This window comes from Zootermopsis nevadensis, unplaced genomic scaffold (assembly GCF_977971745.1).
Source record: "Zootermopsis nevadensis isolate Lab colony 2312 unplaced genomic scaffold, Znev_1.0 Znev_ptg000061l, whole genome shotgun sequence".
Classification (NCBI taxonomy): domain Eukaryota; kingdom Metazoa; phylum Arthropoda; class Insecta; order Blattodea; family Termopsidae; genus Zootermopsis; species Zootermopsis nevadensis.
The window spans coordinates 5,327,276-5,353,317 of NW_028259192.1; the positions used below are offsets into that span (position 1 = coordinate 5,327,276).

The following is a 26,042-nucleotide window of genomic DNA, read 5'->3' on the forward strand; positions in this document are numbered from 1 at the left end:
ACCTAACCTAAACAAACCTAACCTAACCTAACCTAAACAAACCTAACCAAACCTAACCTAACCTATTTTTAAGGCGATGTGTCCCGATAACCCACAAGTACCCGGAAAACTTCGTCAGAAACTTGGTTTCTGTTTTATCGTTAATACAAACAGGGTGTCTATCATTCTGTACGAGTTAGTTACAATTACCGCTGAAGACCGCCACTGGAACCTCCCATGAGGATCTTCAGTTCGATTCGTACATCCACGTGGCTTTTACATTTTATCAACAACTTTGCCCTACAACCAACGAATTTCTGGTAGCGAGCCGAGGAACACAAGCCATGGTGATTTTCGATAATAGTATGACAAATTAATTTGTACACGTCACTGAGAAAATATGCTATCTAAAATAGTATTTTGTATATTAATCTTATAATGTAAATAGCCACTCGACTGGCATTCAGCTTTAGTCACAAGTTCCACTTGTGGCCTGCGCATTTCTAGTGTCACTTGTTTGGCGTGGCGTCACAATTTAATTGCTACACTCATGTTGAACTCGTATCACTACGCATAACGTGAACATGGAATACAAATTTGGAGTAGACATTCGAAACTGCCATCCATCAATGTCACAATCAGGCCAGTAAATAAAGCACAATAACGAATTACAGCATGCCATCACAACCCGCTGTCATCAGCATGATGGACACCTTGTCTGGCGTTAAAGCCAACTTGTCCATTAAAGGGTTCCATAAACTCCACACTAGTCATCTATCATTTTACATGTCTTATCGCTTGGGTTTCACTATTCCAGGGATAGCCTTGCTTCTTGAGACCAGTTCTAAAAAAAAATTTCGTCACAGACCAGAAAAAGTGGGTCGAGCAGAACAGAACTACTTCTCTTGAAGTCTTAAGTCTTCAACACTCCCCACCGGTCTATTTAATGAACTGTTGGGATCACGCACAAACGTAGCATGCGAGCATTCGCCTGCAGCCAGATTCAAGTTCGTTCTCAACTCACGTTACAATCCACAGAGCAAAACATTACCACTAGTATTTGGCCGCTATTTCATTACGTTAAAATTTAAGGCTTGATGCACGTGACTGTTGTTTCATTCGAAGCTATATTGAAGACAGGAGAGTACAATGAACTGCGTTCTGACACAAGAACAAACGTCACTTAAAGCTCGTTTTGCTCACAAGGTCAACGCCTCAACTCTCCACATTTCAGTTACGGGTCGATACTATCCATCCGGCGACCAATTCCTTCTCGTATACGCAGCTTCTTAAAATGAACGTCCTGTATATGACTAACAAAGCTAATGAAAATCCGTAAGCTGTTGTCACAAACGAATGAAAACTGACATAATAGTTTTCAACTAGAGCATTTGCTTTTCTTGTATCCCCCCAACAAATAAATGTCCCTAATTCAATCTCACTAACAGTGTCAAGCTTCAATAATAACCTTCACTGAACAGGAGTCCGTAACACTTCACCACGGGTTGGGAGAAACAAAATGTCTGGCTATACAATAAACCTGACAGTGGAGACAAGGAAGTGACGCGTCGCGTCCAACTGCAACCTCCATTAGCATTAACGGGTCCATTAAAGGCTGAAGACTCAAAAGTGTGCTGAGAAGTGATCAATCATTTCGTAAGTCGCGCAAGCAAAGACAAACAATGCAGGAAGGGCGCGTCTTCCAATACCTTCATATAGCAAAATGGCCCTTAACAACATCCCCGTGCCCATTAGTAGCTATATAATAGATCAAGCAGCCATTACAGCTGGCATGAAACATGGCTGCAGCGCGCAGTCCTGCAATCTTATTCTTAATGAAATGACGCAGAGGGGAGGGAGGAGGGAAGCGGGGAAATACGTGCAGGTGTTAGAGATGCTCCCTTCAGTATCTCAAGTATCAGAAAAGGCTAAACGCACTGTAGACGACAGCTCTGCCCAAAGACGCGAGATTCCACGTCACTTAAAAGTAGATCGGGTGTAACCGGAGTTAACACAAACTGACTTCCAAGTTTTGAAAGCTTCGTGCTCTTGTGACACCTGTACTCTGAAGCGTGTAATGCCGGACATAAAATTGACCGGCGTGACTGAGGTCTGGCAATACACCGTAGCAAACATAATCTAAGCATGGCTATTATAAATGGTCGCCATCAAATCGAAGTGTGCCAAGCGCCAGAGGAATCAATTACCGCTATAAGCCACTGCGAGTCACCTTTTGTGGCTTAGTGGTTCCGTTGCTTCAAATGACAGCCATGCTTTCATGTCAGCCTGTCAGGCATTCCTTCGCTGTTCCCTGGCGAGCCATTACTGTCTGATTCACAGCACAGACTAATACGTATGTCCACATAATTTATTACAGACGGTTCATCGTATCAAGCGATGCGTTTAGATAGTTAAACTCTGAAACCCTCTTATTTTCTATTCATATCGACAAGATGGAAACAAAATTTTTGCTTGAACGAATCAACAGAGAAGGGAATTTCAGCCACTAATATTTAAGGTCATTTAATAGAGTTCTTAATGGGAAGCTAATATAATCTCAGCTCAGCCAGAAATTTAGAGTATTATAGTTTCTTTTTTTAAGAACTATTTTAATATTATCCTCCCAGCTACGTCTAGATCTTTGATGCCAAGACCCACGGCCATCCCATCTTACATGGCTTTAAGAGCCATTTCGAAAAGCAATCAACATAACTTTCTTTCGTTACGCCAAGAAGGCCGGCGTGTATTTCACACAAAATGATCTTTTGTCCTTCCTTTAAAGGCTTCTTGATTTTACAGCGAGCAGCCTAAAAATAAAATCTTGAAACTTGTAATTCATTATCTTTCCTGGTCCAACGAAATGTCACAGACAGTTGCAGAACAAAACTTCAATGCCAGCCAGAACTTTTCTTGAGTGACAGGCGTGATGTAACCTAGTTAATACCTCGGCAGTCTGCTAGACTAAAGTCACGCGAGAGATATAGGTACAGTCCACAGACCAGGCGAAAATCCCTGCTAGGAATTCGATATACGCGCATGCGCAAGATTTCGCGGTGAGTGACGACCCATCCTAAAAGCATTCGTTCCACAACCACTGAACGAACAACAGACGACAGGCTTTCATGTGTTAAAATGGGTACAGCTTTAAGATTACCTCACAGAGGCACAGCGATTTAATCTAGAATATTATCGCAACACCCACAGAACACATTAGAGGTGCACTCACTACACGCTACTCTTAACTGCTTGATGTTTTCAGTCTGTGTAGTAGCGTAAAACTCTGACGTATCACACTTCCCACCAATAGGAGCCCTCTAGTCCACTTGATAGTAAATATTCCCCCTGTACCGCCCCAGAAACTACTTCCCCCAGCAGGGCTTTTCTCCTGGTCTGTGGACAGTAGGTATGTAGTAAAGAGAATGAAATCGCATCTCCTAACAAGACGACGATGTGACTACAGCAACAAACAGAACGTTAAGACGAACGAGATGAAGCTGTTATCGATGATTTCAACATAGAACCGAGAACCCATCATCCAATTTACGGTCTACAGAACTCCCAAGCCAACCACAGATTCATTTTTATTACCATTTTCTCCGCCCACGTGATTTGTAATTACTTGGCTATTCGAGGTTCTTTGCAGATGGTAAAGTAGGTTGGCTTCCGCACCCAAGACGGTAAGATAGGGCCTGAGCGGAACACGAAACTCGCGTGACAAGTTTCGCCTGTTTACACGATGAACTACATATCAAAATACGGTCAGTAGTTTCGTATGTAGACGAAACATGCAGACAGACAAAAAGAACCTGCCATTGTGTTCTTCTCCTTATGCAAATCCCACGCTGACTAAGAAGTTGGCCAAAACCTAGCCTGGGCCAGATGAAATCAGTCTACACCCACACAACTTGTTTCACGAAGACCCAAGACCCATTTTAATACAACCGCCACAAGTTTTCTAAGTGGTCTCTTAATTTCAGGTTCAGCGACTAAAATTTGGAATGCTATGTGTTTCTCATTCGCGTAAATAATCTTTCTTAATGACACAAACAAATGTTCTTATTGACTTACGTTACGGCATTAGTAGAAACGATTTATGAATGGTTTAATGATCGTTCATGGTCAGTAATGAGATCTTTGTCAATACAAATTAGGCCAGGTTTCATTAAAGCACTTCTTAAGGAACACCGAAGAATTAATATACAGCACAACATGCAATTATAATTAAATCCAGTTCAAATAAATTCTCTTTTTTCCCTTTGTAAGGAACAAGTCTATTACCCAAGAACAAATCCTGAAATAATATGAAAAGAAAAGTCGAGTACTTGTTTTCATACACGGAATTCAAAAGGGCGGTTACCCGTCCGGGTGTTGACCTTGGTCAGAGTTGTTGTACTCACCGGCAACCTGGAGGGTGGCGTTCCGGCTGGTAGCGAGGCCGGCCTGGTTTCGGGCGACGCACCAGTACACCCCGCCATCTTGTTCCTTCTTTCCATGCATAACCCTGAGGAAGAACAGAGACCCGGCGGGCAGCAGGACACGATGCGACTTGGAGTCTGAGGGAGAAGTGCGAACTGGTTCCCCGTCTTTGAACCACTCAATTGTCGGCTCCGGCTTGCCTTCCGCCTTGCAATTCAGGGTCACGGGTTCGTTCTTCGCTACTATCATGTCGGACGGGTGCTCTGTGATCCTCGGCGTCCGATACTGGCCTGGAAGTAAAACAGAAGACTCACAGTACGTTCAACCCACAGCATGACTCCTGATGTAGCCCTTACCATGTGAAAAACAACGCCCTTACTGACGTTCAGACGTGCACAACAAAATATACGCATGCGCAAACGGATCGTTTCGATGATGCGCGGGAGGTATGCGCAAACGGTACTTTCCGAATACAACGTGTAGATGCAACGTCAGTGCACACAACTTAAAAACAAAATAATTTAACAAATTAATAAGCACGACGTCCATGTACGTGTGTGTTAGAGAGAGTGAGATAATTTATTTTGCCGTGTCCGAACTCAAAGGCCAACGTTTCATAAAAATGCCTTTTTCTGAAATATCGGCATTCAAAATGGTTGACCCGAACAATTCTACTGGGTTGTAACTTCTGTCGACACAACATAAAACAATACTCTGCGCTCGAGAATAACATGACTGGGGCTGTAGGCACGCGAGCCACACTTGGTACAGTCACTGAGAAGCCCTGGTAACGAACCCCACAGCACCATCGGGTGACAGCCCGAGAAAGCGCATCATTTGTCATAGAGGGAAGGGTGGCATCACTGTGGGAAAAAGGGGCGGAGAGAGAGGTGAGGTGCAAGGCCACCAAAGCGCACAGCTTCATGGGAAACTGACTCCATCGCCCACACGAAAACAAAGAAGGTTCGCGATTTGTCCCAGATCTTTAACGATGCTGTATCAACAACTCGTTTTGTAAGAAGAGGGCAAGTAGTAGGATTATTAAGATCTGGAACAGACAACATTATTTCTGAATTATTCCTTTCGCTGGTCTTGTTCATTAACTGCAAAACCAAATACACAGAGTCTTAAATACAGGTATGTCGAAAATATATCTTAGACACCTGTTATTCAACGAAGATTTTCTCTCTCTTTCACAATATTTCCCGTGAATGGCCAACGAATTAGGAATTTATATTATTTTGCAACGCATTTCAATTTTTCACACCACAAATGTCAATTTATTAAAACTAGCATAAGAAGGTAGCATCATCGAACTACGTAGGTACGTTACTCGTGCAAGTTAGTTGTTTACCTCAACAGATGGCACCTCTGTGACTTAAACTTCTAGTACATTCTCTCCATTCTCTCTTGTCTACTGCTGCAATCTGCAAATCATTCAGAAAATTTCGTGTGAAAAAAAATCAGTTCTGTTGTCGCGACTGACAATTTAGCGGTGGAAACAAGAGTTCTTCTGGCCATATTTGATGTGTTTTACTATTTTATAAATTCCTTCACTGACCGTCGATAAAAAATGGATAAAAGATGTGTCCCAAGGAAAAATAATCTGGGGTTATGTTGAAAAATACTACAATAATAGCAAACGAAGTTGGAGTTGTATGTAAGGTTTAGCTTCGGATTTTTGGTAGAGTAAAGAAGATAAATTGGGCAAACAAATATCTCATCGCCCTGATGATGGAGACTAAACTGCGCTACACCCCCTGAAGGTAGACAGCCATCTTCGGACTCACCGCCGTGAACACCTCAAATGTCTTGTGAGTTTGGTTTAAACTCCGTCGTCCTTTAGGAAATGGTAAATTAATACACGCATGGGCTCAGAAGTATCCATAAAACACGGACTAAAGACAAACGGATAATCCATAGAAAATACACAAAAACTAAAGCATAAATATATGACGTCACGTGTTGAAGACAGAAAATTCTTGAGCCTCGGGATTTTTGAAATGTACTGCTGTGATGAGACAACAGTACAAATTATGGATGAGAAACATCTGTACGGCGCAGACCTGAAGAAAAACCGATCGCTGTGTTAAATCAAGCGAAATACACTGATAAAATCGTGGTCTGAAGTGGAAGTTCTTGGAACGTCACAATTCCGTTACATGCTGCGTGTTTCCAAAAACAACAGAATTTTCGAGTAGGACGGAGCTCTTACATTCTGCCAAAGCATGAATCCTCCCCACAGTCACAATGGCCAGGAAACAGCTTAAATATTAATCCATTTGAGACTTTTTTGGGAGAAATTTAAAGGCTGTGTCGGCAAAATGTTTTCTGCCACTAAGCAGAAATTCGCTGAGAGGTTGGTACAGTGATCAAAGACTTGTACGTTCAGAAAGAGAGCGGGGGGGGGGGGGATAGAGAGAGAAAATTCATGCCATGACGCATTCAAGTTCTTGTAAAGGCCAACCCAGGACAAAGTATCAGGATATTTATAATATATTACTTGATGTGTACCTACTATTTATTTTTTTCTGCGAAAAGCTCGTATCAAAATACCTAATTCGTCTAACAAATTATATTATGGAATGGGTAAGAAAAACTCCTAATTTTTTTTGCCGTCCAATGTCCTTTATATTTGTCTCTCTTTCTCCATTTTATATTCCCTTTGGTCCGTACGATTCTGACGAGTTCTTACCGCAAGAGAGAGAGAGGGCGAGGAGAGGGCGAGGAGAGGGAGAGAGAGAGAGGGAGTGAGAGCGGGCTGGTGAGGGGGGGGAGGAGAGGGTTGAGGGGGAACAGAGGGGGAAAGAGACACTGGTAAATTTCATCCGAACGCCTCGTATGTACATGGAGGATCCGGGGGTCCCCGGTTATTGCACAGACCCATATTCTGAATACTTTAACCTCGCCCTACACTCAGTGTCACGCGATGAAGCATTTTAATTTGGGCAATTGAACTCTTTGACACAGACAAACACATCCAGCAAAGAGTGGAAGAACTGTCCACACTCTACTACACATCGTATTAATCGATTATCGATTTGTCTCGCTGAAAAAAAAACACACAGTATATACAATTAGTCTTCTAATATGCATAATAACAGAAAGGCGTGTCAGCAAACTGGCTGATTTATGAGAACTTCTTACGTTTATTTGAATTTACAAATGTCCATTATCACTGTCAAAACATTTTATTTTAAGCATAATGATATGCAATATTTTTAAGATAAAATAGTTGCACAAACAATGCAGCTGTGGAAAGATGGAACAGAGGTTGCCCCATTTATCTGCAAATCCCTTCGGGGTGGTTTCAGCCAAGTGTCAGAGCGGGTTCGTCGGGAAAAACTGCGAGTGTTATTTCCACAAAGAATCTGTGATAATGGCGGTGCGGATACATTTGAGGTACGCGTTAAGCCTTTGTAATAATTTCTGCAGTCGCTCCAGCCGCACTATTGCTTACTAGACAAAGTTCTTTACAGAAGGGAAATGGGTTGTGTGTCGCCGTTCAGCTTGATGGATGTGTGTCAGGTGAGGTATAAATCGGGATGGGAGCCAGTTAAAGAGAAAATACCAGAAAGTACGGGGACACGTAACAGATGGCTGGTCGCTTATTCTGAGTTCTTACATAAAGGTTTTGAAGTCTGGGAAACGTAAGATAAAAGGTAAAGTAAAGTTTGTCCCACTATACGCCATGTAGGCGATTGGGGTGAGTGGAGGTATAGCTCCTCTCTTCCTTGACCTCGGCACTAGATGGGGGTGAGTGGTCAGCATCACGCCCCGGCCGGCTTTACCCCCGGGAAAGGACCCCGGTACCCATTGTAGAGGAGGCTGGGTAGGCCCCAGAGCTGGTCTGGACGCAGAGGCTAGAGGAAAAATCCTCTGCCCCCGTCTGGGATCGATTCCCGGTCGTCCAGTCTGTAGCCAGTCACTAAGATATGCATACGAAAATGTGGTTACAAACGGACGCAAATTGTAAAACTAGGAAGGATATGATTTGACGAGAACTGAAATTATGTGCCGTCCTCAGTTTCTCCAGAGAAATGGCAAATAACCTTAGACTAGGCTGCGATATCTTCCTCAGACACCCCTTACAAGTTATTATTCATTAATCATGCTATTCTCTGACGCTACACACTCTGACAGCGTTGTTAAACGAAAAACACAACTTAAACGATGAATTTAAAAAAGTTGAGTTCCTGTCAATCTGCGAGTATAATGAAAGAGCACAAAACGGGAAACGTTCGAATGTCCATGAAAGACCTTAACTTTCTGTCCCTGAGGTCAAAATATTGTTGCGTGCGCAAGTCAATGGACCTGTGTGGCAGATCCTACAGTGACCACTGACGTCATATTAACGCTTCTCGTGACACTGAAATCAAAACAGCGGATATATTAAAACGCGGATAGCGAAACCGCGTAAGAGTAACCTGTTCGGGGCAACAGGGCGATGGTGTAATCGGTTTGTCTTACCTGATATGTGTCGGGATTCATAAACAAAACTTTTGGATAAAATTAAAGGTCCGGAGAAGGTACAATTCTTTCGAAATACAAACAGTTCTGACAAGCGGGAATATGTTATGTGAAACTGTCTGTACCTGAAACTAACAAGCCTTGTTTCCAGGCTGAAGATTTAACCCACTGCAGCGTTTTTAGTCTTTGTGTAACCCACGCTGCCTCGTTACTCCCTACATTCCAGTTAAATTTAGCTCTGATGTACAAGAAAGAGGGTTCAAATTTCAAAGAAAACATTTTAACAAACTTGGAACCTTTTGTTTTATTTATTCCAGTGAATATACTCCAAAACTATGTTAGGCGCGTTTCCTACACAAACTACAACACCAGCCGTTATTTAAATAAGATAAATGTTGAACGTTTGGTAGTTCCGCCCGAGATGTGTTGGAACTTGTTCAAAATACGCAAACTGCTTTGTCGTCAATGGTAAAAGCTCGCGGAGTCAAATCTTGGCTTACGTCAAGGTCTAATAGGCAGCCACTAGTAGATTTGATAATGGAACAAAACACGACCGTCCTCCGCTCCCATAATGCGTTCGGAATGTCACGTGTCTTTTCCTCAAGTATACAACATTTAATTTATATGGCTCATTTTCCCCATTGGTCAGCCCTAATCCCTGAGACTACAGTGTTCCATAAGCCACGGTGGTCTAGCGGTTAGAACGCTGGCCTTGTAATCTTGGGGGGTCTCGGGTTCGATTCCCGGCGGTGCCCGAATTTATAACTTGTGTTGGTCAAGGCCGTGGTCTAGGCATCACGGAGTTTTCCTCCGGGGGCTTCCCCGGTTTCTCCGTGGCATCCCAACAATTACTCCATTCACACACAGAAGAAGGCAATAGCAAACCACTTCTGGATCATCTGACAAGAACGTATATGAACAGGTCCCAGTCCGAGAAAAGGATGGAAGGATCCTGTTCATATGGACCTGTCCTCAGACAGAACACTAAATAAATAATATATAAATACAGTGTTCAGTAAATCAAGACGAATGTTTGCAGTCGAAATTTGTGAGCCCATCACAAAAAGTCATTGGTCCAACGCTGATTCCTTTACGAGCTGGCAAGTGGCTAAACTCAGCAACTACGAAATATAACAAAATAACACAGTTCACATTACATCGGGACAGCGAAGATGAAATGGCTTATGTCAAAATCACTTCTAAATCAGCTTAAATTAAACTACAGGTAATTTAGCTAGCCTTTTATAAATCGCTAAACCATAGTTTCATCATATTGACTAATAGTGCGGTAATTTGTTCTGGGCTATGCATCCGCTAAAAACGTAGTTCCGTAACACTGCCAGAGACCTTTTCTACCATCTGACGCCCATAAAGAAAGATATACACAGTTTGTTCAACCCATGGCACGTCATGAACAGAAGTCTTGGAAAAAACCTTAACAGTGAACAGCCTTTACGATCAGCTAATTAAACGATAAAAGATTTAGTAATGTTGACGCTGGGGGGTGCTAGCGACTGTCCACTGTAGCTTAGCCCAAGGAATGTAGAGGAAAAGTGACGGTACAAGGTTATTTAGAAATATTTTGGAACAAATAACACTTTCCTTAAACAAACATAGTACAAATTATTAAGCTTTACGTTAAGAATTTTCCTCTGACATGTCACGTCATCTTTTGGGCGTAGGATTTCGCTCCATTGGAGTTAACAAAACTTCACATTCGAAAAAAAAACCCAAATTAAAATTAAACTTTGCGTATTACAATGTTCAGGTAATATATGACAGGCAATATTTGTTTTATAAATGCAATATGCATCATTGGGGTAGGAACAATTACATTCTGGACCACACAGGACGTCTGTTGCAGACCTACAGCATGAACAGCTGAAGAACACTTTTATGAGATTTCTGGTTGGGGTTATATGAAGAGGGGTATCTTCTCGGACGTTACGCCATGTCTGTTAGAAACTCTCCGACGTTTCGAAGCACCTTTGAAAATTTGGGTTATTTTCCAAGACACTACACTTTCATCTTCGTTAAAGTTTATTTTTGTAGTACACAAGAACTGAAGAAAAGATGTCATCTCTGGGGGCAGCTATGCAACCATTGGGGCTACAAAATAAGTTCGGACTGAATTCGAATGTGTGTCTGTCTGCTTTCCTTGTAGGGGTGACGGCTTCAGGAAGCCCCTACGAAAAGGGAGTACACACAACCCCTGGTGTTTATTGCCAGCAAACAAACTACAGCTGTTTGTCTTGAGAACACACAGATTCTTCACTGGATTGAGAGCCCATCCGTAAAACAATCAGATTACTCTGCGACTGACCAGTCTACCGTTATGTGATTTACTTAAATGTGGAAGTGAAACGTAAACACGGCGGGAAAGGGAATTGTTGGCACAGCCATGGTTTAATCAATTTGTGTAACTTCTGCTTGAATTTGAATGACTCAGAATTGTGTGCTATGGTATCAACTACGTTGTTCCTCCAGATAACATAATCAAGTTACTTATGAAGCTTATACGATCTGTGGCTGTGATTTATATTTTGAAAAGTCAACGAGAAACGCTAGAATAGTTTGAATAGCAAATAACGTAAGATTTTTGTAACAGCGCCGAATTTAAGAATGTGTATCATGGCCAAGTGGGTGATGAAGAAACCAAGAACGGAAATGGATAAGCAACAGACCGAAAGACAATGAAGAAAAAGTGTGCAGATAAACAAATAAGAACACGTGAATCTGATTCGCTGTTTTAGAAGGGTTGTGAACATAGTGTAATACGACGTACAATTATAATTACTAAATTTTGCACTTTTTCATTCTCTGATATTCTGAATACTGTCAAGTGGAGACAATGAAGAATGGATAATAAATCCATCATCCATTCATCACCCTGATGATGGAGGCAGTATGACCTCTGAAACGTTGGTTAACATCTACCAGACTACACAGCGCAACAACTCAGAAGACAGAAATCTTCATACTCATCGCCCTGATGATGGAGACAGTATGACCTCTGAAACGTTGGTTAACATCGACCAGACTACATAGCGCAACAACCCTGAAGACAGAAATCTTCATACTCATCGCCCTGATGATGGAGGCATTATGACCTCTGAAACGTTGGTTAACATCGACCAGACTACACAGCGCAACAACCCAGAAGACAGAAATCTTCATACTAAGAATCGCCCTGATGATGGAGGCAGTATGACCTCTGAAACGTTGGTTAACATCGACCAGACTACACAGCGCAACAACCCAGAAGACAGAAATCTTCATACTCATCGCCCTGATGATGGAGGCAGTATGACCTCTGAAACGTTGGTTAACATCTACCAGATTACACAGCGCAACAACCCAGAAGACAGAAATATTCATACTCATCGCCCTGATGATGGAGGCAGTATGACCTCTGAAACGTTGGTTAACATCAACCAGACTACAGAGCGGAATAACCCAGAAGACAGAAATCTTCATACTCATCGCCCTGATGATGGAGGCAGTATGACCTCTGAAACGTTGGTAAACATCTACCAGACTACACAGCGCAACAACCCAGAAGACAGAAATCTTTATACTCATCGCCCTGATGACGGAGGCAGTATGACCTCTGAAACGTTGGTTAACATCAACCAGACTACACAGCGCAACAACCCAGAAGACAGAAATCTTCATACTCATCGCCCTGATGATGGAGGCAGTATGACCTCTGAAACGTTGGTTAACATCAACCAGACTACACAGCGCAACAACCCAGAAGACAGAAATCTTCATACTCATCGCCCTGATGATGGAGGCAGTATGACCTCTGAAACGTTGGTTAACATCAACCAGACTACACAGCGCAACAACCCAGAAGACAGAAATCTTGATAATAAATCCGTTAATACGCATCGGACAATCTGATGATAGTGCTCTCTCTCTATCTCTCTCTCTGTGTGTTTGTAGTTTTATCCAGCTGATTTAGGTTGTCCACTTACTGAAACTAGACGATTTTGAGGGGGCCCAGCTAAGAATATGATCCCAACCACTTCAATTCACGACGAAAACAGAGAAAGTTTGTAAAATTTCGCGTTCTCGGGAACGACTATAAAAAAAGTCCCCGAACTTTGAAATACCTAATATTTACTTCCTTGTATGTTTATTCGTTGTACGTACGAAATTCCTAAATAATAAGCTATATTATCCTATCTTGATTTATTTAAAGGCACTGTTCTAACTGCGTTTGCTGGTTCGTTGCGTAGTACCTGCCGAATTGTCGATAATTAATTTCATAGAATATATAAGTTGTAGTGGTCTATTTTAACCGTCATTACAAAATATATCGAGATGGCTATGAGGATGCAGAAATTCTTAAGTGCGCCAATTAACCGCGGAACATCGGTCTATCATCAGGTGAGTTGCGCTGTTATCAAAGTAACCGAATGCAATCCCAGGTGGAGTTTCTTTCTCGTTATCTGTCGCCCCCCCCCCAACGCCTAATTTCTCTGCAAGCTTGGGGAGGGCTCATGAATAATTTCACCCTCGACGGGCAATAACTCACCGCTCCCCCTTTACGTTGTGCCGTACCCTTACCTTAATGAATTATCCATACTGCTTGGCGTGTTCCCGTGCGACTGGAAAATGCTTCCATAATACCCGACGCACAAATCAAATTGGCATTATTTTGAATTTGCATTATTTCATCGGGGACTTGTGCCTTATAACTGATCAGTGAAGCAAGACGGAAAGCCAAACCGACGGTCACAGAACCGAGCCAACCATTTGCCGAGAACACTGCCAAATCCCCTCAGTAGTGACTAAACAGGGATAAGACAGGAATACCACAATGGAAGCAGCCAGCTAGCTACTAAGCACGGTCGGGGAAGTCACGTGACAAGCGCCTGTACAGTAATACATCATCAGAAAGCGTCTTTTGTTTACAAAATATACGTGAATCACTTTTATGAGACGAATGGCCGTAGGGTACTGAATGGGGTAGAATTATATCATTTAAGCCAAGTTTAAACTCGCATTCACACTATAAACATATAAAGTAATAAAATACGGTAATTGTGTTAATTATACTGAAGTTTTGTTGCTGCATGGTTAGGATGCTTCCATCCCTATTTTATAGCCGGTAAATTGCTAACTGCAGTCAAAGAACTGTCATCAGGACATTATACTTCATCCTTTTAGGTGTAGGGTGCATCTAGATATTTACAAATTAGATTAATTCCATTCCAAAGATAACTTGATTAATACTTTTCAAGAAGATGATAGCTGATAAATATTAGAATCATACAAAATCACGATACAGTGACCGAAAAGTCACTCAACCCTTTCCTAACATATTTTCTATTTACCAAAAAACATATCACACTGAAAAAAGTTATACCGAGTGTTGGAAATGTCCACCGCCTTCATGTCTGATGCATCCCTGCAGTGACCAGAAACGGCTGACCAAACGAGATATTGTCGATTTGTTTGGGACAGAATATTCGGGGAATGTGTCCCTAAAGTTATTCCGGCGACTTTAATAACAACGAGACTGCAAGGCAGTGTTCGAAAATGAACTCTCTTTGCACTTGTGAAAAAGACATCCTCGCACTTCAACTGTTTGAAGACAACTGACGGACTCGCGCGAGCAGGTTGCAACACGACGCGACCTCCGTGGGATTTTGCGTAGTCACAGCGACATCGTGTGTTTATTACTCCAATATAAGTCTACTGAAATGAATCATCAATACATATTTTGATACGGGTTTCTTTTCGATCATCTTGTACAGTCTGTTGGCAAAATGCAGCATTACTGGGCGTTAAAACAGACGGCCATATCAGCACCAAACAGTGGGTATACTGCCGGTATCTTGACCTCGGTAAATGTCCGTGTTCAGTAAAATAATTTCCCCCTTGACATCACTAAATGTCACTAAATACAGTAAGCACGTGAGGCGATCTGCAAGGCGCCCTGCCAAATTTCTAAAAAAAAAAAAGTGACAGTGGAACCACGGTTCCGGAGAATTTGACGTAAATACGTCTATACGGAAAGGAAGTTTATATATTGGCTTTATTCCAAATATTTCCTTTATACATGCTTTACAATTGGGTAAAGTTTGATTAAGACTTTGCTTATTCAACTTGAATTAGTTACGCTTAAGATGGGTCTGTGGTAGCTGAATGTAATGTAAAGTAATGTAATGTAATGAAATGTATTTTAATGTAATGTAACGTTTCCTAGGTAACAACAATGCCGAGTAAACTGATGATGTTTCCAAGGTAACATAACAATGAAGTTACACTTTTTCGTTCCACTTTTTGCCGAATGACACTGACCCTAAAATATAGACGTATTTACGTCAGAAAAAGAATGGAATCAGACATTGTAAAAGCTGAAAAAGTGTTTGTAATTAAGTCGTGGCCTATTTGGGGATGCAATCTATGCAATCGTGTGGGGTCTGAGGAAAACTAAGGAAATCTTCAGCCACACTGTCCTCATCGTAAATTCGAACAGTGCTTCTGACGGGAACATATCAGCCTCGTACGCCAACCGCCATGTTAACCTGCTCGGAATCGTCAAAGAGCAAGGAACAGAAAGCAACAAAAAAATCATGAAATTGCTCGGGGTGTGCTGATTCCGCTCATTAGCTGCGTTTTAATTCTCGGCAGGCCGGTCTTCGCTGCAAACCGCGGTGTACTTACTTGACGGTAGATCCCCGCAGGGGAGCCAATAAAATAGCATGAAACCTAGCTCCCCCTCTTGAAGGAAACCTCAGCTTAGTTTGACTCTGATACTGGGGACTGGTTCTTCTCTGATTGTGTGCGTTTGCTTAATAAACAGGTTGTGTCCCCCTCACACAGCATGGCAGAGAGAACACAACAGAACATCGCTGCCTTCTTGGTCTTCGCCCTAAGCCAGATTTCAGTATTGTAAGTTCTCTGGTTTTCTTTGGGTGAGGAAAATGCAGCAACTATCTGGGGGGGGGGGGGGGGGGGCCACAAACGACCCTCGGGCCATTTCGTGTTTGTGATACACTCTCAGGGTCGTCTGACCTCTGAGGGTCTCTAACGTCCTATTTACAGAGACGACAGGATTTGTTATACATTGAATCAGTCCATCTTGAGACATCTACCTAACAAGATAAGTGAAAAGGCATTCGTTCTACGCGATCCCAGATTTCAGCCGTCGTAAGCCCAGGATCTATTGTCAGCGGGGTCGATAATTTTCTTCCGTAAGCATGGAATTTTAAATGAAATGTAAGATATACGCCCAAGCTTGTCAAAGTTACACTTGTGTAGGTGGATACCAGCTCTAATTTCAATTTATACATTATCTAAGAATTATTATATTTTCTTATATTCAAGTCTCGAACATGTAAGTAAGCCTATTTAGTTTTGTCTGATTTTTTATTTTTATATTAAACTGACGTCCGCCACGTGGTCTAGCGGTCAGAACGCTGGCCTTGTAATCCTGGGGTCTCGGGTTCGATTCCCGGCGGTGCCCGAATTTATAACTTGTGTTGGGCAAGGCCGTGGTCTAGGCAACACGGAGTTTTCCTCCGGGGGCTTCCCCGGTTTCTCCGTGGCATCCCAACAATTACTCCATTCACACACAGAAGAAGGCAATGGCAAACCACTTCTGGATCATCTGCCAAGGACGTATATGAACAGGTCCCAGTCCGAGAAAAGGATGGAAGGATCCTGTTCATATGGACCTGTCGTCAGACAGAACACTAAAAAAAAAAATTAAACTGACAAGCGTACGACACAGATCCTGTGATTCGGAAACACATCATATTTTGCGATAAAACTACAGACAATCCTTACAAATGGTATACATCGAACAGCGGAAATCAAATAAGGACGATGCATTCAATAGCGCTATTGAACTTCGTTGTTAGCACCTCGAAAAGTAACATACGAAGCAAGTTGACGATGGCAAAGGAAATCAAACTTTTCCAAACCTTTCAGAGACACACGTGTACGAATATGATACAACAGACCAATGTTTTCAAATAACAAAAGAAAACAGACTTGATACAACCTATCGCATGTATTCATAATGTGAAGACCATAAAACATGGTTCTAGACTTCCATTTTAGGCCGTCTACTAACTTAACGTACAGTTGTTAAGTTACATTTATTTTTACAAACGAACTGTCTGTCTCGCGTCTGTAAATGCCAAATGCTGGGGGCCGTTCGTGTTCCGCTTTGTTAAACAGGCTGTACTCTGTGGTGGCAACGAACACGAGTCCACGCCCCGAGCGGAAGTCGAACCGGCAGCGATAAGATAGGTATCCTTTGTGTTGCCTCGGTTCAAACACATCCGCCTTGTACCTCGTACCTGGTATACCAACGGTTCTGGGACAAAGCCTCCTATCAAAGGCGTTGCAGGGTTAAAGCAGCCGAAGAGGGAAGCTAATCACCGCATCTAATGCAGTGGTTTGAGAATACGTGATGCTGTTAACTCGATTCGCCCATACGTCTGAAAAGTGCATATGAAGACAAATGTAAAACACACTTTTTTCTTATACAGCACGTCTCATAAAACCACGGCCATAAGGACTCTTTTGTTATTTGGTAAAACACGGAAGAATGTAAAAGAGGGAAATTTGTTTGGTGAACTACTAAGAGTGGAATTTTTTGACGTAAATACGTCTATATTTTAGGGTCAGTGCCATTCGGCAAAAAGTGAAACGAAAAAGTGTAACTTCATTGTTATGTTACCTAGGGAACGTCATCTGTTTATCAACAAATCGACAATAATGGTTACATAAGGAACATCTCGTGCCACGGTGGTCTAGCGGTTAGAACGCTGGCCTTGTAATCCTGGGGTCTCGGGTTCGATTCCCGGCGGTGCCCGAATTTAAAACCTGTGTTGGGCAAGGCCGTGGTCTAGGCAACACGGAGTTTTCCTCCGGGGGCTTCCCCGGTTTCTCCGTGGCATCCCAACAATTACTCCATTCACACACAGAAGAAGGCAATGGCAAACCACTTCTGGATCATCTGCCAAGAACGTATATGAACAGGTCCCAGTCCGAGAAAAGGATGGAAGGATCCTGTTCATATGGACCTGTCGTCAGACAGAACACTAAATAAAATAACAATACATTACCTTACCTTACATTACATTCATCTACCAGAAACCCATCTTAAGCGTAACTAATTCAGGTTTAATAAGCAATGTCTTAATCAAACTTATCTCAATTGTAAAGCGTGTATAAAGGAAATATTTAGAATAAAGCCAATATATAAACTTCCTTTCCGTATAGACGTATTTACGTCAAATTCTCCGGAACCGTGGTTCCACTGTCAACTTTTTGTTTTGCCAGAGGGCGAGACGTCAGTTCATGTTTCAGAGGGGAACCAGAGCTTCAGATAGACTGTAAGCGTCCTATCGGGAAATTGCCAGCTTGCCAGCCTACAAACCTGCATAAAACAACGTTAGTGGTGTCATTCTGTCTGTGTGAATGTCTCCCACTAATAAACGTCCAATCAAGTCACCGGCCTTCTCGCATCACGGAATACACCAACACATGGCGGTCGTGTGAACGCCAGAGTTTGGAGAAAGTCTGGATCTATTTACTGCTTGGATTCTCTAACTTCGGAAAATGCTATTGCATCTCGAGTGCGTATTTTCTTGTAGAGATAAAGAAACACGGGCTTGTGTTTAAAATATTACCAAGGCGACAACAACGCTGGGAAATTTAGCTATAACTTTGTCGTGTTCGCTTTTCGTATTTTGAAAACCTTTTGGTACCAAGGAAAACATGCAGACAACATACAAAGGAGAACATTAGCATGATAAATTTCGCCGTCTGACGGCTTGAAGCAAATCATTCCTCATGTTGGAAGCAGTGGGGAATCATGGCGCCTCGAGTCCACTTCTGCATAACTGCGGGTCATTGTGTGACAAACGATTTCCCTGGTAGTGAACACGCACCAAACGGCCCGTTTCCTGTCTGAAGCAGCAAAATACTTTGTAAACATTCGATTTAATCTCGGTCCGAAGAAACCCTTATCCTGGCTAAACTGTTTCCAAAATTTTCAGGTTCTCGCGGCAACGACTATGAAGAATACTGGTCAGTGGGATGTTGTTTCGTGGTATAAGTTTTCCGAAGTTTCGGAGGTGCTTGCTGCTTCCATCATCAGGGCGATACTCGCTTAATGATGTCAAATCCGTTATTGTAATTATTCACGCGCCCAAGCCCATAGTAACTTGACTTTACCGACAGACTCATTCTAGCACAAAATTTACCTTTTACGGAAACTCAGAGGTTCATTTGTCATCACACAAGCTGGACTCGGTCAGTCGAACACCAACCGTAAGAAGAAACACTTAAGTCTTCTACTACTAAGTGAACAAGGGGGCTTGGAACACATTAGTAATAATTGTTGTTAATGACAGTAACAAGACGTCTAATAATAACAGAATACAAAAAAATATTTTACACATTTGCATAAAACAACAGATTTAAAAGACCGTTTCATACACAGACGTGATTTTAATTATGAAAACTTTGGCAAGGCCAATTACAGGCATTCCACCACTGAAAAAAGTTATTATAATAGTCATTATAGACCAACCTTTCAATCCTCCTATTTTAGACACTTAAAATATAATTGACTCCCTATACGATGACATTAATGTATTAATTAAATATATAATCCTTGATTAACAGACGCAAACAAAACATATAATACTTCAACCATTTCTTCTACTGTCATGTAAGCCTAATCGTCACCAAAAATTCCACTCCGAAAATATCGTATACTTTGTGCGAGGAACGAGGTTCCATTTGCAAAAATGGCCGCCCTCCAACAGAAAGGCCTTCAAAATGTCTGACAAGAGAGGACAGATAACCAACGTAACAGCTTCCTGCATGAAAAGCGAACTCCTTCCGTGTGATGCAGTGAAAATGCAGAATCAGCAATAACAACCTCTACTTTTAAATTCCCACACCAGAGTGTTTCTAAAGCAAGAGGTAGGCAGATCACGCACAATCCCCTACGCCGAAACTACACCCAGTGCTCACTGTAAATGAATGAATCGTTAGGCGCGCATGCGCGTGTGACTGACGAAAGTTATAAAGGATGAAAAAGTTGTCAGTGGAACCACGGTTCCGGGGAATTTGACGTAAATACGTCTATACAGAAAGGAAGTTTATATATTGGCTTTATACTAAATATTTCCTTTATACATGCTTTACAATTGAGTAAAGTTTGATTAAGACATTGCTTATTTAACTTGAATTAGTTACGCTTAAGATGGGTCTGTGGTAGCTGAATGTAATGTAATGGAAGGTAATGTAAGGTAATGTAATGAAATGTTTTATAGGTAACAACAATACCGAGTAAACAGATGTTCCTTAGGTAACCATTATTGTCGATTTGTTGATAAACAGATGAAGTTTCCTAGGTAACATAACAATGAAGTTACACTTTTTCGTTCCACTTTTTCGTAACAAATTTTTGCCGAATGACACTGACCCTAAAATATAGACGTATTTACGTCAAAATAAATTAAACCTTTGGGTCGACGCTTGTTTCAGAAATCACAAAAGTCTCCATTACAAAGATAAATACGTTAAAGGTGCATTCAGAGTTACACAAAGCACGCGAATGCAAAATGGAAATTTTCAGATTGTTAATCCAGGGGGTACATATTGAATCTGAGGTTTGTCACGGCGGTGAGTCTAAAGATGGCTATCATAAGGGCTATTCATCCCAGATCACACGGTCCTAACACCCAGAAGACAGCCATCTTCAGGTGAAACATAGTTGCCACAGGGCTTAAAGAAGAGTTAATAAACCAAATAACAAACTGACTGACTGACGACAGACACTTCCTATTGCAACCATAAACATCAGTGCCGCAAATTAAAACCCTTGGCTATGTTAGCAAACACTACTTCCTCGGCACCGAGAGAAATTACAATTGTCGTCTCACGATCTTTCCTTAAAAGCTGTCCCTCGGCTCTCGACAGGGGGTGAGTGGTTAGCGTCACGCTCCGGCCGCGCTTTACCCCAGTAAAGGAAGCTGGTGGTCACTGGGTAGACCCCAGAGCCTAGAGGAAGAATCCTCTGCCACCGTCGGGTATCGAACCCCGGTCATTCAGTCCATATTCAGTCGCTATACTGACTGAGGTACCCGCCTCAATATCAGATCTTTCCTTAACATCTCATTTTCTACAGCCCTGTTTCGATCGTCCCAATTAACCATGCTCAGAGAGGGTTTCCCAACTAAAATTCTCCGTCGTTTTCTTTCTGTAACCCAACAAATATGCCAGGCCCATTAAGTGTCCCTTAGTATATAACAATATCAGCAGAACACGTCCTCTAATTTCCAAATTACGCGTTTCTTTATTCTCCTCAGGAATCAAATACATCCGGATACATATTACAGTTCTACACTGAAGGCAAGAGGCAGTGTTCTCTGCATTTACTGAACATGTTCTTCGCATAGCCACCATATTTGGATCACTCATGAGTGCGGTTTTAAAAATGTTTACATTCAACGGAATGACCCTGATTCTTCTAAAGTTACTTCGGCAGGATTCGTATTGCATGCGCCACGTAATAAGAATGTTTGCCTCTTTCATAAAACAGCCAAAATATGGCATTGGTCTTACAAACTCATCCATAATTATTACTTGAAAAACAGCTGTTTTATCTGGGGGATTCGTAAAGTGTTTAAAAATTCATGTCAAACTTAAAACAATGAATAGGCCTACATCGATTACTGAGCACTGTGCATGGCTTGGAGAGCGATCTAGAGGAATGCATGTCAAATCCTCGTGCATTTTGAATGTTGCGTAATGGAGACAACAGAGTAGTCACGTCTCGATCAATGCGACTTCGAAGCAAACTGACTCCAAGTTGCTCTTACTTTCCAAGTGACACTTGAAGACTCGAGGAATGTGCCTCCGACGTAACACAGACACATACTGGAAAGCTTAAAATGTCATTCGGTCTAGCCATTAAAAGCGTAGCAACAGCGGCCCGGTCTGAAGGTCTGTCATCCGCTCAAAATATGGATGTTCGTTGTATTTGTTACCAGACAGTCGTCACTCGTCGTTCTTGTTGAAATTCGGCGCGAAGACGTACCACCGAATATTGCCAAAACGTGATTTCCTCTCAACCACACGTCATGAACAAAGTCTTAAGACCGGAGACCACCTCCGCCATTCGGTGCAGGGGCATGACATTGCGAGTAAGAAGGAAAGTGGTTTGTTGACAACCGATGACACGATAAAATTTGCAACAGCATCAAAAGCAGACACAGAGTCAGTGTGGAACATCCTGCGCACGTTTGAGATCAATACTAACATAAATCGTTCTTGGTGAGATTATAGTTCTCATGGCTGGGAGTACAAGATGACTGTCTTCTGGAAGTTGCGTGTAAGTTTCTAACCTTTAGCAGCTATAGGTCCGTCATAAGGGCGATGGTGGATGCAGCAGGGACCTCTGAAACGTCTGTAAACTTCCACCAGACTCCACGACGCAATAATCCATCTATCATTTTCATCCCCAGACAGACGAACAAAGTCCACACCCTCAAACGCAATTCCTTCGGCATTTATTCCGACGTTATCCTCCCATCTACGTCAGGGCCTCCATATTTGAATCTTCCCTTCAAGTATTTCTAAACGCAGGCGGATGGATAATATTAAAATTGACGCTAACAGACACGGCGTGAAGGTAAAGCATTCATGACCTCTGGAAATGGAGCCAAAGATGTGCTCTTGTGAACACTGTTATGAACATTAGTGTTCAATAAAATACGAAGAATTTGACTGGGTGAGCGACTACTAGTTCTCATGAAGGGGATTTAAGTAAAATGCTTAAGCTTTCCTTGTGTTTCGTGTTATCTGGCAATTGTTCACAAATTCCCATCTCACCTTCCTCGGCCTTTTCCTTCCTGATACATGCTGCATGCATTAACCATCCAATCTCGTCTCCATAACCTAGACGCGGAAGTGGAAACATGGCAACACACAACAAATGAACATCGCTTTAGTTTCGGCGTGTTAGCGTTATTCGTACATCAGCGAGCTTTGTTTCGGTGATGATTAATTTAACGACATAGTAAAAGGCCCATTAAGCTAATCGTTACGTAGCAATTATCGTAACTGCAGCTGATAATGCACAGTTATTAATATCCGAATGTCAAATTAAGTTGATGTATCACGCAACCAGAAACTCTCAGTGTATTTCTGTTTATTTAATATCAATAGTGTGCGAAAAATACGTTAGAGGCAGCACTGCAGTGAGAGACAACAGACAGTGACCGTTCCTTATAAAATGCGATGATAGGTAGGAAAAAGATGGATCGTTAGAGAGAATAACTCAAGAGTTAAAAATCGGGATATGTGGATCTTCGTGGGAAAACGAGAAATGTGTACAAAATTTTGGCTTGAATCACTGAATGGTAGAGATCACAAGCAGGATCCAGGCGTAGATAGGTGGATAATATTAAAATGGATCTGAGGGGTTTGGGGGGGAAGGGCTGGTTTCACCTGGGCCAAGACATATGGATTTGCAACAAAGCTTAGTATAGTATACCCGAAATTCGTCGTAACAAATAGAAAGATACCGACGTTAAAATGTAGGCTGCGTAAATATATGGCGTTAAGATGAAAGATTACCTTGTTCATTCGAATGATCTTAACTTTTCGCGTAAAGATCGAACATGTATCTCGATAAAGTACATTCACTAACAAAGGCGGATGTCTGTCTCCTCCCGGTTTCCAGCAGGAACTGCATCACTCATAGCCAAGGGCTTGAAACAACGGCCTCAAAAATTACTTCGCACGCAACGCTGTTATACGAGGTGTTTGCCCCCAAAAAATTAGTTACCATGGCTTTTGAAGTAACCCTCGCAATTTTCGACACCGTTCCGCTGATAACATTACTCGTGAAGTATAAGAAGGAAATATCGTAGGCGATCACTATCAGACTAGGATACTAACGCGTTGCCCTTGGTTCTGACTCCATGTTGTCCCACTACAATTCTTTTTTCATTCGTTCTTCTTCCACAAATTCAACACTACACGTAAATGTACATTCCATAAAGCAACCGTTTTAAGTTGGGCCCGAAGGCCCATTGGTTATTGGTTAAACAGATAAATTTACTGAAAAAATTTGACGTATTTCCTCGACGTTAAGAACACTCTTGATTTAGTAATAGGTTTTCAGGAGAAAAAAAAGACGCTATCGATTGTAAAATGCACATTTGATTTATAAATAGGTTTTCTGGAAAGAAACACGTACATTACAACAGGAGTTGTGAATATTCAAACACAAAACTTCTTTAATTTAAAACTTTTCAGAATCTTCTTTGTAGCAATCATTGTGTGTACTCACATGGTAGCTTTTTCTTTCACTTATGTCACAGAAAACAATTCGTCGCCCTGATTTCATAAATTTTAAAATATGAAATAAGCGCGTCTTCAAATAGAGGAAACACGGTATTAAAAAATACAACTATTATACAATATTGCATAATTAAATATACACGCAGCCACTACAAAGTAATGTCGGACCAAAAGCTGCAGAGAGGCCACAGGTTGAGAATCCCTGCTCTAAAAGTTTCTGACAGCCACTGGTTCATAAAATTCCACGATGTCTATATTGTTCACAACCCAACGAATATTGGGCCCCTTTTCGGGGTTCTGGCTGCTACAAGGTTTATTCTAACACCTGTAAACACTTATTTATTTTTAATATTAGTGGCGACGAATGAGATGAAACTGAATACTCAACTACTATGAAAAAAAGGCTTTCGGGAAAATTCCAACCGAACACCTGAAGACGAAACTGGAGTTAGATACCGAAACGTCGTGAAAATAAAAATATGCCACAAGTAGTGGACACCACCTAAGCCTAATAAATGTAAGTCAGAAAAAAAAATTTGAGGGCGGCGATCTTCCGGACGGAACAGGGCGTGGCGCAGAATTGCGGAAACAATTCAGTCCCTCCGGCTTACCCCGCATGCAATCGCCCCCGTCAATAGCCCATCCTGTCTTAAATCGAAACAACAGAGCCCACATGTACATAAAAAATGTGAATTGATACAAAACTTATTTCCAGGTCAGAAACGTCATCCAAGTGACGTCATCACTTACAAGTGATAAATAATCTTTCGCATGAGTAAGATCTAGTACACTTTTAAACAGGGATTATTACACGCGTTACAAACGAGGAAATTGTAAACATAGGTCTATAGGCTTCACAATGGCATGGAAGGTAATCAGTCTGCGATAAAACCAGCTATAACAGCACAAATCAACAGAGTTGTTATTTCAGACGTTAACAAATAATAAACGATAAAATTAATACCAAACTTTATACGTTACGCCCCGAAACATAAATAATCGTCCCATTTCAACACATGGGACAGGAAACATCGCAATGAATTACAAAATCTCATTTAATTTACACGGTTCAGTATCTGGGCTTCCAGGCCGCTGTATCACCAAAACATTGTTTCATATATCTATAAATGTCCATTCGTTTGCCTACTTCCACACGCCATTTGATAAGCAGCGCTCCGCTTGGGGTGGGGTGGCGTGACACAGGACTGCACGCCAATCCGCCATCCGACCAGGCCACAGGGCGAACACCACCTGAGACCACCAGACGTGGTGTGATAAGTGAGGGGAAAAAACTTCAAATGCCAGGGTCGCACCAAGAAACGGGCTTGGAATTAATATGACCAGGACCCTAGCTATTTTGATGGTACTCCATATAGAATTTCCGAAAACACTCGTCATATGTCGCTGTAATATTTTAATTCCAATAATCCTTCCCTATTGTGCCACGGTGGTCTAGCGGTTAGAAGGCTGGCCTTGTAATCCTGGGGTCCCGGGTTCAATTACCGGCGGTGCCCGAATTTATAACTTGTGTTGGGCAAGGCCATGGTCTAGGAAACACGAAGTTTTCCTCCGGGGGCTTCCCCGGTTTCTCCGTTGCATCCCAACAATTACTCCATTCACACACAGAAGAAGGCAATGGCAAACCACTTCTGGATCATCTGCCAAGAACGTATATGAACAGGTCCCAGTCCGAGAAAAGGATGGAAGGATCCTGTTCATATGGACCTGTCGTCAGACAGAACACTAAATAATAATAAGATGAGGTGGTCTAGCGGTTAGAACGCTGGTCTTGTAATCCTGGGGTCTCGGGTTCGATTCCC

At 42.0% G+C, this 26,042-nt stretch overlaps 1 protein-coding gene across 21 annotated transcripts in view; it reads right to left on the reverse strand.

Moving 5' to 3' along the window:
• Positions 1–26,042, reverse strand: part of robo1 (roundabout guidance receptor 1) — a 697,225-nt gene that overhangs the window by 87,369 nt on the left and 583,814 nt on the right. For 20 of the 21 annotated variants that reach the window (XM_087340356.1, XM_087340339.1, XM_087340340.1 and 17 more), the window contains one exon: positions 4,377–4,685. In XM_087340356.1, the coding sequence (XP_087196482.1) occupies positions 4,377–4,685 (309 nt within the window). Of the gene's footprint in view, positions 1–4,376; positions 4,686–14,242; positions 14,261–26,042 lie in introns of those variants that run through there. The other variant, XM_087340353.1, reaches the window with a different exon arrangement.